This window comes from Entelurus aequoreus, linkage group LG01 (genome assembly GCF_033978785.1).
Source record: "Entelurus aequoreus isolate RoL-2023_Sb linkage group LG01, RoL_Eaeq_v1.1, whole genome shotgun sequence".
Lineage (NCBI taxonomy): Eukaryota > Metazoa > Chordata > Actinopteri > Syngnathiformes > Syngnathidae > Entelurus > Entelurus aequoreus.
The window spans coordinates 65368364-65384933 of NC_084731.1; the positions used below are offsets into that span (position 1 = coordinate 65368364).

Below are 16570 nucleotides of genomic sequence, written 5' to 3' on the forward strand. Positions count from 1 at the left end.
GCATTTTCCCCTTCACAAAGAAACTTTCCAAAGATGTCTGTTTTTTACTCATTTTTCTAGCTAGGTCAGGGGTCGGCAACCCAAAATGTTGAAAGAGCCATATTGGACCAAAAATACAAAAACAAATCTGTCTGGAGCCGCAACAAATTAGAAGCCATATTACATACAGATAGTGTGTCATGAGATATAAATTGAATTAAGAGGACTTAAAGGAAGCTAAATGAGCTCAAATATAGCTACAAATGAGGCATAATGATGCAATATGTACATATAGCTAGCCTAAATAGCATGTTAGCATCGATTAGCTTGCAGTCATGCAGTGATCAAATATGTCTGATTAGCACTCCACACAAGTCAATAACATCAACAAAACTCACCTTTGTGCATTCACGCACAACGTTAAAGGTTTGGTGGACAAAATGAGACAGAAAAAGTAGTGGCATAAAACACGTCCTAGAAAGTCGGAGAAAGTTACACATGTAAACAAACTAAGGTGAGTTCAAGGACTGCCAAAATTAGTAGGACAAAACGGCGCTCGTCAAATACTCGAATCAGTGAAGCATGTTTAATACAAACAGTGTGATTTATAACAATTAGTGTCATGTTTGTCCTCCTACAGTAACCATACTAAAACAAAAAATATATTTTTTTCCCATCCTCTTTTTCCATTTTTCATACATTTTTGAAAAAGCTCCAAAGAGCCACTAGGGCGGCGCTAAAGAGCCGCATGCGGCTCTAGAGCCGCGGGTTGCCGACCCCTGAGCTAGGTTAAATTTTGCCGCTCAAATGACCAAAATATAACCGAGAGAATCCGGTCATTTTTCAAAATAAAATACTAAAAAAAAAATTTTAAAAATCGTTTGGGCTCAGATTATAAATAAAACAGAAATAACTAATTATTTCTTGTTCTTATTTGTAAAAGCTTAGTTTTTTTTTTCAATTTTGGCAACTCAAGACGCTATATAATAAAACTACTTGTAGAATGATCAATAATGGATACATCTCAGGGACAATACCTTTATTAAGAGGTCTAAAACAAGGGTGCCCTTTGTCTCCATACTTATTTATTATTGCTATGGAAATATTACCGATTAAAGTTAGATTGTGTGGACCAGCAGCACGCACAATCATGTGTGTTTACGGACTGTATCCCTGCAGACTGTATTGATCTATATTGATATGTGAATGAGTGTAAATGGGAGAGGGAGGTTTTTTGGGTTGGTGCACTAATTGTAAGTGTATCTTGTGTTTGTTATGTTGATTTAATTAAAAAAAAAAACATTTTTAAAAAAAATTTTTAAAAAAATTAAAAAACAATTAATAAAAAATTCTTCTGCGGCCCGGTACCAATCGAGCCCGGTGGTTGGGGACCACTGATATATACTATCATCATAATACAGTCATCACACAAGATAATCACATTGAATTATTTACATTATTTACAATCAGGGGTGTGGAGGGGGGGTTAGGATATGGACATCAAGTAGTGGACATAAAGAGAGAGAGAGAGAGAGAGAGAGAGAGAGAGAGAGAGAGAGAGAGAGAGAGAGAGAGAGAGAGAGAGAGAGAGAGAGAGAGAGAGGGAGAGAGATCAGAAGGCATAAGAAAAAGTATCTGCATTTGATTGTTTACATTTGATTGTTAGCAATCCGGGGAGGGTGTTAGTTTAGGGTTGTAGCTGCCTGGAGGTGAACTTTTAGTGCGGTTTTGAAGGAGGATAGAGATGCCCTTTCTTTTATACCTGTTGGGAGCGCATTCCACATTGATGTGGCATAGAAAGAGAATGAGTTAAGACCTTTGTTAGTTCGGAATTTGGGTTTAACGTGGTTAGTGGAGCTCCCCCTGGTGTTGTGGTTATGGCGGTCATTTACGTTAAGGAAGTAGTTTGACATGTACTTCGGTATCAGGGAAGTGTAGCGGATTTTATAGACTAGGCTCAGTGCAAGTTGTTTAACTCTGTCCTCCACCTTGAGCCAGCCCACTTCGGAGAAGTGGGTAGGAGTGAGGTGGGATCTGGGGTGGAGGTCTAGAAGTAACCTGACTAGCTTGTTCTGAGATGTTTGGAGTTTAGATTTGAGGGTTTTGGAAGTGCTAGGGTACCAGGAGGTGCATGCGTCATCGAAAAAGGGTTGAACGAGAGTTCCCGCCAGAATCTTCAAGGTGCTTTTGTTGACCAGAGAGGAGATTCTGTAGAGAAATCTCGTTCGTTGTTTAACCTTTTTGATTACCTTGGTTGCCATTTTATCACAGGAAAGGTTAGCCTCTAGAATGGAACCTAGGTAGGTGACCTCATCTTTCCTGGTGATAACAATGTCACCCACTTTTAAGGTGAAGTCATTGACTTTCTTGAGGTTGATGTGGGACCCAAACAGGATGGATTCTGTTTTACCCAAGTGTATTGATAGCTTGTTGTCAGCGAGCCAGGTGCAAGTACTACAGAGCTCAGCACTGAGGATTTTCTCCACCTGTGACTTGTCCTTGCCGGATACCAGCAGGGCAGAGTCATCCGCAAACAAAAACAATTCACAGTCGCATGCCGATGACATGTCGTTTATGTATATTAGGAACAGTAAAGGTCCCAATATACTGCCTTGGCGGACATAACATATTGTTATGAAGGTGTCTATTACTACATTATATATGTATACTTGCAGTGTGTATATTATATGTATTGCATCTAACAACTCTGCCTCCCAAAACAAACTGTTCTTTGAAGGAAGTCAAAAATGTTCTCGAAGATAGGTCTTTACAGCAAAATCTATGCAAAACGTTGGCCAAAGAACCATCATTACATGTTTTATAGACCAAAATGAAGTCTTTTAAAATAGAAAACAAATCATGATCCCCTTAAAGGCAATGGAAAGTGAGGTTCACACAACAGACTATCGCACAGCCACGCTAGCTGGCATCCAATGCACATTCCTTTATTTTCTATTTGTTAAATGTGTTATTTAAATATTTCTCCGGGGGGGAAAACAAACTAATTTTCAAGGGAGTCCTGGAAGGCGGCAGCAAGCAAAACACAAACTTACATCACACACAAAAACAACAAGGCAAATGGATACAAATGAATATTAAAAAATGAGGTCACCTCTCGTGCTTTCAAATTGTTTTTAAAAGCATTCCGGGGTATCAACTCAGTCAATTTCCAGTCTTTTTGCAACATATTCCAAGTATAAGGGGTAGAAAACTTAAACAAAATAAAAATAAAAATGTTTACCCAGTTGTATGTGAGCATAAGAAACAGAAAGTTTATATATCTTGGCGCTTGTAGCTTGCAAATGTAGGTTGTACTAATAAAGTAATTTTGCATTAAAAACGGTACAATACCGTATTTCCTGTTTGGTGCCTGTGTTTCGAAGCACCTTTACTTTCTGTTCCATGCACACCTGATTCTCATGATTTAGTTCCATTTAGTTGCACCTGTATTCCTCCTTCTGTGCTGGATCATTCCGCTCGTTGGCACCTCCCTGTTGACAATAAATTAGTTGAACTCGCGTTCCGCCTGCTGTCTCTGCAATCCTCGGGGGTCACGCTACAAGCAACGCACGCCAAATCCTGACACATGTTGGGCAACGCACACGCACGGTGTACTTACAAGCAAAAACATTGTGGAGATAGAAGAGGAAGAATGGACGCATTTCAGCTTAAAAACAAACTAAACAGGTGAAGTTTTTCACACTGAAGAGGTGTTTTAAACATAGCTAGCGGCTAACGTCCATCTGCAGTCTGCAGTGTTTTAGCTACTTCTAAATCCCTAATCCTCGTCTCCATGGCGACAAATATAGTATGTTTCTTACAAGTATCATTATCACTGCAGGACGGGGAATAACTAAACATGCTTCACTACATATGTTGAAGAGGTTCATTTAGCCTACTAATGTGTATTTATAAATGGTTGATTTATATAGGCTAGTAAGGTAAAGTTTTGTACCTGACAAGTTTCGGCTATCTTGCTTCTGCAAGATAGCTGAAACTTTACAAAACTTTACCTTACTAGCCTATATAAATCAACCATTTATAAATGCTTCACTACACACCGTAGGAGGATACAATAGCTCACCACTAACAGCAAGCTAGCGCTCCTGAATGTAAACAAATGGGTGGATCTACACAGACATGGACTATAACGATACCAAGTACAAGAGTCGTATATAGGAGGATTAAATCGATATTTGTTATTATCACAAACATTTTTTATCTTTTTTATTGTTTATAAAGTCAGTAAATACATCCCTGGACACATGAGGACTTTAAATATATGACCAATGTATGATCCTGTAACTACTTGGTATCAAATCGATACCTAAATGTGTGGTATCATCCAAAACTAATGTAAAGTATCAAACAAGAGAAGAATAAGTGATTATTACATTTCAACAGAAGTGTAGATAGAACATGTTAAAACAGAAAACAGCGCGACACCTACCCTTTACATCAGTATTTCTTAACCATATTATTATTGGTTTATTAAGTATTATATTTTATTGTATGATCCTGTAACTACTTGGTATCGGATCGATACCTAAATGTGTGGTATCATCCAAAACTAATGTAAAGTATCAAAGAAGAGAATAGTAAGTGATTATTACATTTTAACAGAAGTGTACATAGAACATGTTAAAACAGAAAGTAAGCAGATGTTAACAGTAAATTAACAAGTGGATTAATAATGCATTTTTACAGTTTGTCCCTCATAATGTAGACAGAATATTTGGTAAATAAATGACACAATATGTTACTGCATACGTCAGCAGACTGATTAGGAGTCTTTGTTTGTTTACGTACTACTAAAAGACAAGTTGTCTAGTATGTTCACTATTTTATTTAAGAACTAAATTACAATAGTAAACATATGTTTCATGTACCCTAAGAATTTTTGTTACAATAAAGATAATAATGACATTTTGTTTGTGGTCCCCTTTATTTAGAAAAGTATCGAAATGCACTTTGGTAGCGGTACTAAAATATTGGTATGGGTACCACCATAGTGGTAGTTAAAAGTGTACCAATGCCTAACATTGGAGTCGGTCGTCCTACCCGAGCACAGCTGACAAAAAAAGTGTCCTGGCTTTACAGTCGGTAATAAATCATTTGAAGATATTAAGACGGGGCATTCAGATAGAGAGAGGAAAATGGCCACTTTTAAAACCTCAATTTCAGTTTGAGTTTTGTCACAAGATTGTGGTTGGAAGTGAGGGAAACGTCAATTCAAACCCTAAAGTGTTTATTTACACATCTGTGATGTTTCCATCAAGATGGACAATACTTTATTTCATTTGATCCGTTAAACCGTATCCAATTATACTTACAATACGCAAAGTATGTGAAGATATTGTCTAAACCAGTCTTTCTTAACTACAGCAAGCCTGGGCAATTATTTTGAGTCGGGGGGCCAAATTTAGAGAGAAAAAATGTCTGGGGGCCAGTATATCTATTTTGAGGAACACTAATACAAAACCTCACAATAATGTCTGATTGAATGCTAAAAACGTTATGACACACTGCCTTAAAAAACGTGATGGAATTTTAAATTTTTTTACTAAATGAGACACCCAGAATGTACATGAAAATAAAAAATGTGGGATTTACAATATTAACTATTAAGGATAAAACACTGAATATTGACAACATATGAACGTCACACCCACTCTCCATCCACATATTTTACAATGACGCGAAACGCAACACAAATGCAACAAACAGTGTGTGGGGGGAGGTTGTGATTAGCGCACTGCAGGAGCAAAGGGTCACCGCCTCAGTCGATGCGGTTGAGGGCGGAGCGCCATCGACTAGGGGCGGGGCATGTGCGGGACGGCGAGACGCAGCTGGCAGGTGATTAGATCTCGCAGGTGGTACGTGTTAATCTGATCATCTGTTGTCTTTAACAGTGAGCGGCCAGCGGAGGAGAGGGAGGAGAGACAGATCTGAAAAGATTGTACTGTAAAATATACATTGAATCACATGGTGATTAAAGGCTTGGTGAAACGGCACAACCGACTCCTGACTTGATATCAGGGGAACGAGTAGGGAACGACCTCTACACAGTGAAACATGAACGTGAAGGGTAAAAAAAACCCCACCTACAATCTGATATATCTGATACATCACTAAGTGTCACGTCGGGGTCGCATCTTTATGCAGGGTCGTTCTCCCAGAAATGCAGAACGGACAACTCCGGACGACAGAGGTAGGTGTGATTTATTGTCCATAAATCATGCAAAACACAAGAATACCAAAAAGCGTTCTGATAGCATGGGAGCTATGGCGAAGCTTAGCGCATGAACTAGAAGTCAAGAAAACAAGGAATACCCAACGTAACTGTTGCATTCACAAACAAGGAAGCCAGACTGAGCGTGGCGAGCAAGGTGAATAAAAAGCTCTCTGATTAGTGGTTGACAGCAGCTGAGCGTGGGACCACTAACCAGAGGCAGGTGAACCCAATTAATCCCCATGGTGACCAAAATAAACCCAGGAGCTCAGGGAGTCCAAAACTAACAGAACATAACTAACCAAAACATGATCCGGACCGCGGATCATGACACTAAGCTTTAGAACTTTGTTGTAAACCCACACTGCTTGGTGCCTAGTCTGATCTGCTGTGACTTAGATGACCATAGTAACTAATTACATAACCATAGTAACTAATGAGATGGCCATAGTAACTAATTGCATTACCATAGTAACTAATGAGATGGCCATAGTAACTAATTGCATTAACATAGTAACTAATAAGATGACCATTGTAACTAATTATATGACCATAGTAACTCATTAGATGACCATAGTAACTCATTAGATGACCGTAGTAACTCATTAGATGACCATAGCTCGGTTGGTAGAGCGGCTGTGCCGGGGGGGTATTGGGGGTATGTTTTTTTTGTTTTTGTTTTTTTTGGTCATAAAAAAATACAATCATGTGTGCTTACGGACTGTATCCCTGCAGACTGTATTGATATACACTACCGTTCAAAAGTTTGGGGTCACCCAAACAATTTTGTGGAATAGCCTTCATTTCTAAGAACAAGAATAGACTGTCGAGTTTCAGTTGAAAGTTCTCTTTTTCTGGCCATTTTGAGCGTTTAATTGACCCCACAAATGTGATGCTCCAGAAACTCAATCTGCTCAAAGGAAGGTCAGTTGTGTAGCTTCTGTAACGAGCTAAACTGTTTTCAGATGTGTGAACATGATTGCACAAGGGTTTTCTAATCATCAATTAGCCTTCTGAACCAATGAGCAAACACATTGTACCATTAGAACACTGGAGTGATAGTTTCTGGAAATGGGCCTCTATACACCTATGTAGATATTGCACCAAAAACCACATTTACAGCTAGAACAGTCATTTACCACATTAGCAATGTATAGAGTGTATTTCTTTAAAGTTAAGACTAGTTTAAAGTTATCTTCATTGAAAAGTACAGTGCTTTTCCTTCAAAAATAAGAACATTTCAATGTGACCCCAAACGTTTGAACGGTAGTATATATTGATATATAATGTAGGAACCACAATATTAATAACAGAAAGAATCAACCCTTTTGTGTGAATGAGTGTGAATGAGTGTAAATGGGGGAGGGAGGTTTTTTGGGTTGGTGCACTAATTGTAAGTGTATCTTGTGTTTTTTTATGTTGATTTAATTAAAATAAAATACAATTATTATTATTATTATTTTTTATTTTTTTGTAAATTTCTTGTGCGACCCGGTATCAATCGATCCACGGACCGGTACCGGGCCGCGGCCCGGTGGTTGGGCACCACTGCCCTAGAGGGCCGCCCAAAATATCTGTTTCTCCTCTGTGTTCCGTACGGGCCGCAGCTGTATTACGCTTTTTTCTGGATTTTTCCTGGATGAAAACCAACGCTTCCCATCCAACCTGATGGAGCGTGAGAAGTGCTGCATAGAGGAATGGGCCAAACTGCCCAAAGATAGGTGTGCCAAGCTTGTGTCATGGTGTTCCAAAAGAATTTGCAAAAAAACATTGTCATTATGGGGTATTGTGTGTAGAATTTTGAGGACAAAATGTATGTATTCCACTTTGGAATGAGACTAAAATAACAAAATGTGGAAAAAACAAAGCTCTGTGAATACTCACTGTCAATAACAAATCATCGCAAGTGAGCTGGAGCCTACCCCAGCAGACATGGTGGCACACCCACGCCACATAATCCCAGGACACGTCTGAACAAACAACTTTTATAATGCATACACTATTTACCTTGCATATCAGAAGTGTGTTTAGCCCCAACACACACACACAGAGAAAAGGCACAATTGAGTCAACTCCCTCACTAGTTCAAGTTCAAGGTTTCTTAATCGTAATCGCTGTGCAGACATTTGTATTTTAAACATGAATCATATGAAACTCATTTAAAACCCCAAGGGATCACCAGCACACTGTGGAAGAGTCACATATATCCCCAAATGAGCCAATAAAATCATCTTGATGATTTTATTGAAAAGTGATGATTTATCATATTGTAGTTGTTTATTACACTTTGCATTCATATTTTGCTGTTTGTTACATTTTTGTTGTGTTTTGCTTGATTGCAAAAGTTACACAACTATGGAGGAGCTGGTCTGAGAAGTACAAACGTAAAAGATGTTCATATGTTGTTACTATTCACTGTTTTATTGTTCACAGTTAATATTGTAAATCCCACTTTCTTTATTGTCATTACATTTTGGGTGTCCCATTCAGTAAAAAAAACTGTAAAATTATATTCTTTTTTTTTTAAGTGCTTTGTTTTTAGAACTCTATGGGACATTGTGACTTTTGGTATTATTGTTCCTGAACAAAAGGGAGCCAAACACACATACTGCACAGCTAAATATGTATATATAATTTATACACACATACTGTACAGCTAAATGTGTATATATCATTTATACACACATACAGTACAGCTGAATGTGTATATATCATTTATACACACATACTGTACAGCTAAATATGTATATATCATTTATACACACATACAGTACAGCTGAATGTGTATATATCATTTATACACACATACTGTACAGCTAAATATGTATATATCATTTAAACACACATACAGTACAGCTAAATGTGTAGATATCATTTATACACACATACTGTGCAGCTAAATTTGTATATATCATTTATACACACATACACATTGGGCCCCCCACACACAATTTTTCTCTCAATGTGGCCCCCGAGTCAAAATGTGCGGCCGAGTCATACCAAAGACTATAAAAATGGGACCTGTTACCTCCCTGCTTGACACTCAGCATCAAGGGTTAGAATTGGGGGTTTAATCACCAAAAATGATTCCCGGGGGCGGCCACCGTTGCTGCTCACTGCTCCGCTCACCTCCCAGGGGGTGATTAAGGGTGATGGGTCAAATGCAGAGAATAATTTCGCCACACCTAGTGTGTGTGTGACAATCATTGGTCCTTTAACTTTTAACTTTAAAATGTTTGCCCAGCTCTGGTTTACTGTGTGACTGCTGCCACCCTGTGGTGGCAGAGTGAAAGTGCATCATGGCTCATGACGTCATGGGCCATGGTGACCAGTCATCAGTCATGTCCCTGGACGAGCCAAAGCAGATCACATGATGGTTCTTTGAATAGAAGTAAATAGTTGGAGACGATGCAAACCTTTTACTTGACCAAGGCTAACAGGAATGTACCAAACATCACTTTTGGTACGATTCCTGACGATAAAGAAAGTTCATATAATATTCCTTAGTAAGGCACTTTGCTACTACTAAGAGTTAGTACATTGAACTTGATAGATATAACCTTACAGTGGAACCTGTCTATAGTGACCACTCAGGGGAAATAAAGAACGTGTGAGTGGCCACTATACGCAGGCTGGTCCGTACATGTAAACAATTACTTATGCATGTACGTGTGCATGTATGCGGAACTGTAGTAAACCGTTTTGCGAGCTTGAACAGTGCTGAATAGGACTCTGTTTTCCATCCATGCCAGACTTTTGGGGATTCTTTAGATGTGCAAAGCTTAGAGGGGCTTCCATGAGACTTGCCAAGTCCCGGCGCGGCTGACCCCGAATGTGGCTACCTGCCTGCGAGTCCCCAGGTTACGATCCCGTTGCGGCCACCGTGTATCCCGCTTAAGGGACCGCGGTATAGCAAATTTTGATATCGGTGGCCGCTATACGGAGTCAAAAAACTGTTTGGGGATGCAAAATGAGTGGCTGCATTAAACAGGTGGCCACTATCAGCAAGTGACCGCTACAGACAGGTGGCCCGCTGCATCCACTCCGCACCCAAGACCAAAGCCTAACCTCCCGCCGCGGACCAGCAACGGACTCATAAAAACCCTGGCTCATCTGGCCGTTTTGGACCCCTTTATCTTATTTTCAAAATCCCTTCTGTTCTTGCTGTAGGATAAAATAGGCAACTAAAAAATTCACTAAGCCCTACTACAGCAATATAGGCTTACATATGCATTGCCTTGTATTTTTAAACTAACAATATTGTCAATAGGCAGAAACAGAAAATGGTCAATTCACTCTATAAAGTAAATATATATAATATATATTTAAAAAGTAAATATACATATTTAATCTATTAGGCTACAACTTCAAGGAAACACTGCTCCATGCACAGCTAACATATCAGAAAATGAATAACTGGTGAATGACAAGAAGTCCAATAAAAGGTTGTTTATTTATACATATACATCTCTATTCCTCCTGAGGAGGTGGAAGCGGGACTCGTCTCCTCGTTGCCCGATCCCCCGCCAAGTTGAACCACCTGATGGCGTGTTTGGTGACCTCAGCGTCCGTGGCTGACCTTGTCAACACATTTTTACTCACAGCACCTGTAATCAAACAAGATTACAAGACAGATACGTTTATGTTTATGGTATGTAGCATCCAAAGCCAAGTATGCTTACACAATACAAAATATGTGATAGGTATTAAGGAGATTACATTTGAAAAAAAAAACATGACTTAAAGTTACTGGAGGTGGTTAAAATAAGGTGCGTAAACTATGAATTTGTGATCAGGGTATAGGTGTGCAAGACATCCAAAATGTTTAAACAATATCGTTATTTGGTTCCTTGATCAGAGTACTTGTTTGGCTCTGTTGGATGACGGCGGCGGGGGGTTGGGGGTGGGGGGCATAAATGAATATCCATAACCCAACTTTGGGAGGTTGACATTGTTTTCTTATTATATTTGTACTATCATTCTATGTTTGCCAGGGGTGTCCAAAGTGCGGCCCGGGGGCCATTTGCGGGCTGCAGGTCATTTTTTAACGGCCCCAGGGCACATTTTTAAAAAATATGATCGAAATAAATAAAAAACATTAAAAGTGGTATTTAAAGAGCAAACAGGTGAAATGTAACAAGAAAGTGTAGCAATGTTTACTCTAATCACACAAAGCTGCCATGTAGGCTGTTTCTTTCTTTAAAAAATAATAATGAATCAAAATCAATGTCATTATGAAATATTGACCTATTCAAGGCTTAAGAAGTTTACCTTCGCAATCAGCTGGTCTTGGTTGTGCTTAATAGTTTCCAGCAGGCTAAGGATGTGGATTACTACCTCAGGCGCTGTTGACAAACAGCAGTATAAAATTAACATGTTTCAGTGTTTATCCTCATTACTCATAATCCTGACATTAGCTATTGACCTTAGTTAATGACAAAAGTTATTGACAAAGTTTGAAGAAAATATGTGATTGCTTGTGAATTTGAATTTTTTCCAAAATTTGTGGCACAGAATGACCATCCGGTATTTGTCAGTTATTGCTCACCAGAGCAGGAAATGTTGTCGGCCATTCTTCCCCCTCGCCATGTTGGCCTGTAGGCCAGGCTGGATCCAGGCTCCTCTGTCTGCCACATGTTGAGGGCTGCTGGTGAGGGGGGTGGAGGGAGTCGAGGAGGGACTGCCGTTCCTAGTGAGGTGGGCATTGTGAGAGAGCCATCAGTTAACCATGACTGGTAATACCCAAGGGGCCTGTCTATACACTAATATTTCAGAGATCAGTCCCTACCTTGTGTAACTCTCTGCATATTTAATGCAGGTGCTGGTGAAGGCATATGAATGCGTCCTTCCCCATGGTGAGGTGCTAAGGGAGATAAATTGATATAAAATGGTTGTGATCTGTTAACCATGGTTACTGGATGCTGAGATATTATTTCAGAGATCAATCTTTACCTAGAAAGTTATCTCCAGTTGAGGAGTCGAGTTAACAAGTACTCATGACTCTTGCTGGCACTCGGCGAGATGGTGGAGCTGGGAGAAGGGATACAAGGAGAGGGGAATATCTTTAGCACTAAGAATGTTAACCATATCTTTTGGTGGTTTTGTTGTTTTCGATGTTAAGAGATTATTCCTTACTCTGCCTGTGCAATTGGCTTGCCAACCCCAGAGATGTGAGGTCACTATTTCCCGGGTCTTCTTCGCTATCATCTGAGTCCCCGAGACGATGGCTGTTGGGTAACCATATCATTAGGATTATTGCAATACCAAAATTGCCAAATATACATATAGTACAAGCATCTCTGGTCTATTTTTGAATGCTACCGGAAATAACCTTCCTATTACTGTAGAAACATGACAAAAACAAGACGGAACACACTTACACTGGCTTCCTGTTCCTTTTTTCTGACAGCTCCTCGTTCTCTGCCTCAGATTGCAGGTCTGAGGTGTCGCAGCCCTTTCCATATTGTTGCATTATTTTTAATGCGTCTTTGTAGTTGTCTAAAATTGAATATGTTAAAATGAACATGAGTTTCAAATTAGCTGTAGAGCTGAACAGAATATTATTATTATTGATGATGATAAATCAGGTCTCTCTCTTACAAGAGACCTGGTCAGAACATAGACACAATAGGTTATTCCAAGCATAAAGAGAAGCAACTATGACGTTATTTTTAAACAAAAAGATTATGAATTTGCATACCACAAGTTCGGACAACAGAAACGTCAAATCTTGGCCAGTTTGGCTCATGCTGCTCCTCATTTAAAGCTGCCCTTTCAATTCTGTCTGTGTTTTTATAGCTGGGCCAGAAAACCATCCTATCATCCTACCATCCACTTGGGACAACCGCAATGTCCCTGTTCATTATAAATTTAATCAGATGAAAAGGCACCCTTAATGTAGAAAGAAAGAAAAGGGGTATTTATTCATCGTCAAAGGAACAACGTGGACAAAAGCATGCACAGGTGTTAGTGTATACAAATAGGCAAGTAAGATGAGCTGAGATTTTACCTGAATGGTGCCCCAAGGTGGTAAGAACTATAAGAAAGGTAAAAGTACAGGTCATAATAGTCAGAACTTCAGCTCAATCGTAAAGTAGGGTTTGAAATTATGGGTGTAGTGTATACAGAGATCAGTCCCTACCTTGTGTAACTGTTTGCATGTTTAATGCAGGTGCTGGTGAAGGCATATGAATACATCCTTCCCCATGGTGAGGTGCTAAGGGAGATAAATTGGTATTAAATGGTTGTGATCTGTTAACCATGGTTACTGGATGCTGAGATATTATTTTGGAGATCAGTCTTTACCTAGAAAGTTATCTCCAGTTGAGGAGTCGAGTTGACAAGTACTCATGACTCTTGCTGGCACTCGGCGAGACGGTGGAGCTGGGAGAAGGGATACAAGGAGAGGGGAATATCTTTAGCACTAAGAATGTTAACCATATCTTTAATATTAATGTGGTGGTTTCGTCTACATCGCTAAATATATCCTGTGGTGTACCTCAGGGATCAATATAGGACCTAAATTATTCAATGTCTAGATAAATGACATTTGTAAAGTTACATAAGATTTAAAGTTAGTATTATTTGCGGATGATACAACAGCGTTTTGTTCAGGAGAGAACACACAGAAGATAATACAAATAATAACAGAAGAAATTAACAAATTAAAAAGATGGTTTGACAAAAACACACTATCTTTGAATCTCAGTAAAACTAAAATAATGCTATTTGGTAACAGTAGAAGAGAAAGTCAAACACAAATAGACGGAATAGAAATTGAAAGAGTAAATGAAACCAAATGTCTAGGTATAATGATTGATGATAAATTGAACTGGAAATCTCAAGTAAAAAATATACAACATAAAGTAGCAAGAAACACGTCAATAATGAATAAAGCAAAACATGTTCTAGACAAAAAATCACTTCATATTCTCTACTGTTCACTAGTGTTACATATCTGAGTTATTGTGTAGAAATATGGGGAAATAATTACAAAAGTACACTTCATTCATTAACGGTGTTACAAAAAAGATCAGTTAGAATAATACATAATGTTGGATATAGAGAACACACAAATCATTTATTTATTGAATCAAAGATACTGAAATTCCACGACATAGTGAATTTGCAAACAGCTAAAATTATAAACAAAGCAAACTATAACCTGCTACCCAAGAATATACAACAATTCTTCTCAAAAAAAGAGGAGAAAAATCATCTTAGAGAGAAATGTAATTTAAAACATTTGTACGCACGTACAACACTTAAGACCTTCAGTATATCAGTATGTGGAATTAAATTATGGAATGCATTAAGCAAAGCAATCAAACAATGTACTAATATGATCAATTATTTATGCTTACATGTGGAAATAATAATAATAATAGTGAATAAAATAATAATAATAAAAAAAGGTAAATAAAGCATAAAATAGTCTCTAATAAATTAATTAAATAAAAAACAGCATATAAAATATATACATCAGCAAATAACAAAAATATAGATCAAGAAAAAGGATCCTTAATATGTGCAGCAATTTTTCCCACTCACATCACCTCATTTTATATTTTTTTCTACAATTAACTATGCCAAAAAACACATAGACATACCTTTTTTTGTAATGGAAACAAAAACAACAGGGCGTCACACACAGCTAGTCCACAGTAAACAGGATCTCGAGCTCCACTAAAGAACAAAGAAAGAAATAATACACACTCATATTAATAGCAAAGAACGGCTGTTTCCACTCTGTTAACGTTACGTTGTTATAACGAAGTAATAGCGACCTGGGCCTAAACAACACTGACAATAAAGTAATACGCTTTCGTTTGAACCAGTTGGAAATATGTGGAATATCGTAGCATGTAACCTACACACATTCACAGCGTCTAACAAAAGATAGCCTAAGTTAACTGTATTGAACGTTACTCACCGGCTTCACAAAACACAGATAAAAGACAATTTTACAATAGCACGGCGAAAAAATGACCGTCGTTGTGTGGGTTTTTTGACGAATAACACTCTTTTCCACTTTTCTTCGCTCGGGCCTCACCTCCCGCGTGCAGCCATTTCGAATTTTCTGAATACGTGACGTCAGACGCACGTCCCCATGCAAAGCATTCTGGGAGGCGGCGCTGGAAATAAAAGCCTTTTTTTACAGAATATAAAGTTTTACTGCTAGTCCTAATATCAAACAACGTCATTACAATCATACATAAATGATGATGGAAACACAAAGGCCGATCTTTACTGCGAATGTAGCAATAAATCAATAAATCTATACTTACGTTCGTGTTCCAGCAAAGAAAGTCCAGAGATCTTGGCTCATGCGCGTACACGTCTGCGGGTGCAGACATTGGTCGGCTCAGCGCGCGTAGGCGGAGCCTATAACTCTAGGCGGCGCGCGCCGGTTTAGTTTGTCGCGTCCGCGTATGCGAATCAGACACGAGTCCGCTCAGGATCAGCTGTCTGACCGTACAATTTTCAGAGGCGGAGCTGTATCCTCTAGGCGGAGCCAAAACGAATGTGACAGTAACGCGGGTTGGGCGACTTGAAGGCGGATCCGTATAGCAGTCTTCTGCTGTGTGGGTATATATATATATATATATATATATATATATATATATATATATATATATATATATATATATATATATATATATATATATATATATATATATATATATATTAGGGCTGTGAATATTTGGGTGTCCCACGATTCGATTCAATATCGATTCTTGGGGTCACGATTCAATTCAAAATCGATTTTTTTTCAATTCAACACGATTCTCGATTTAAAAACGATTTTGTACCGATTCAAAACGATTCTCTATTCATTCAAAACATAGGATTTCAGCAGGATCTACCCCAGTCTGCTGACATGCAAGCAGAGTAATAAATAAATGATGAATGGGTTATACTTGTATAGCGCTTTTCTACCTTCAAGGTACTCAAAGCGCTTTGACAGTATTTCCACATTCACCCATTCACACACACATTCACACACTGATGGCGGGAGCTGCCATGCAAGGCGCTAACCAGCAGCCATCAGGAGCAAGGGTGAAGTGTCTTGCCCAAGGATACAACGGACGTGACTAGGATGGTAGAAGGTGGGGATTGAACCCCAGTAACCAGCAACCCTCCGATTGCTGGCACGGCCACTCTACCAACTTTGCCACGCCGTCCCAGTAGTAGATTTTTGGAAAAAGCTTTTATAATTGTAAAGGACAATGTTTTATCAATTGATTGCAATAATGTAAATTTGTTTTAACTATTAAATGAACCAAAAATATGACTTATTTTATCTTTGTGAAAATATTGGACACAGTGTGTTGTCAAGCTTATGAGATGCGATGCAAG

General features: G+C 38.7%; 1 protein-coding gene across 2 annotated transcripts in view; it reads right to left on the reverse strand.

Moving 5' to 3' along the window:
- The window catches only part of LOC133655839 (uncharacterized), a 247619-nt gene extending 231834 nt beyond the window's left edge, over positions 1-15785 (reverse strand). The window contains exons 1-7 of one of the 2 annotated variants that reach the window (XM_062056397.1): positions 15144-15785; positions 14821-14896; positions 13517-13594; positions 13353-13427; positions 13221-13247; positions 12592-12709; positions 12347-12438 (exon numbers count right to left, since the gene is read on the reverse strand). In XM_062056397.1, the coding sequence (XP_061912381.1) occupies positions 12347-12438; positions 12592-12709; positions 13221-13247; positions 13353-13427; positions 13517-13562 (358 nt within the window). In that variant the 5' untranslated portion in view covers positions 13563-13594; positions 14821-14896; positions 15144-15785. Of the gene's footprint in view, positions 1-12346; positions 12439-12591; positions 12710-12911; positions 13103-13220; positions 13248-13352; positions 13428-13516; positions 13595-14820; positions 14897-15143 lie in introns of those variants that run through there. The other variant, XM_062056407.1, reaches the window with a different exon arrangement.
- Between the last annotated feature and the right edge of the window lie 785 nt (positions 15786-16570).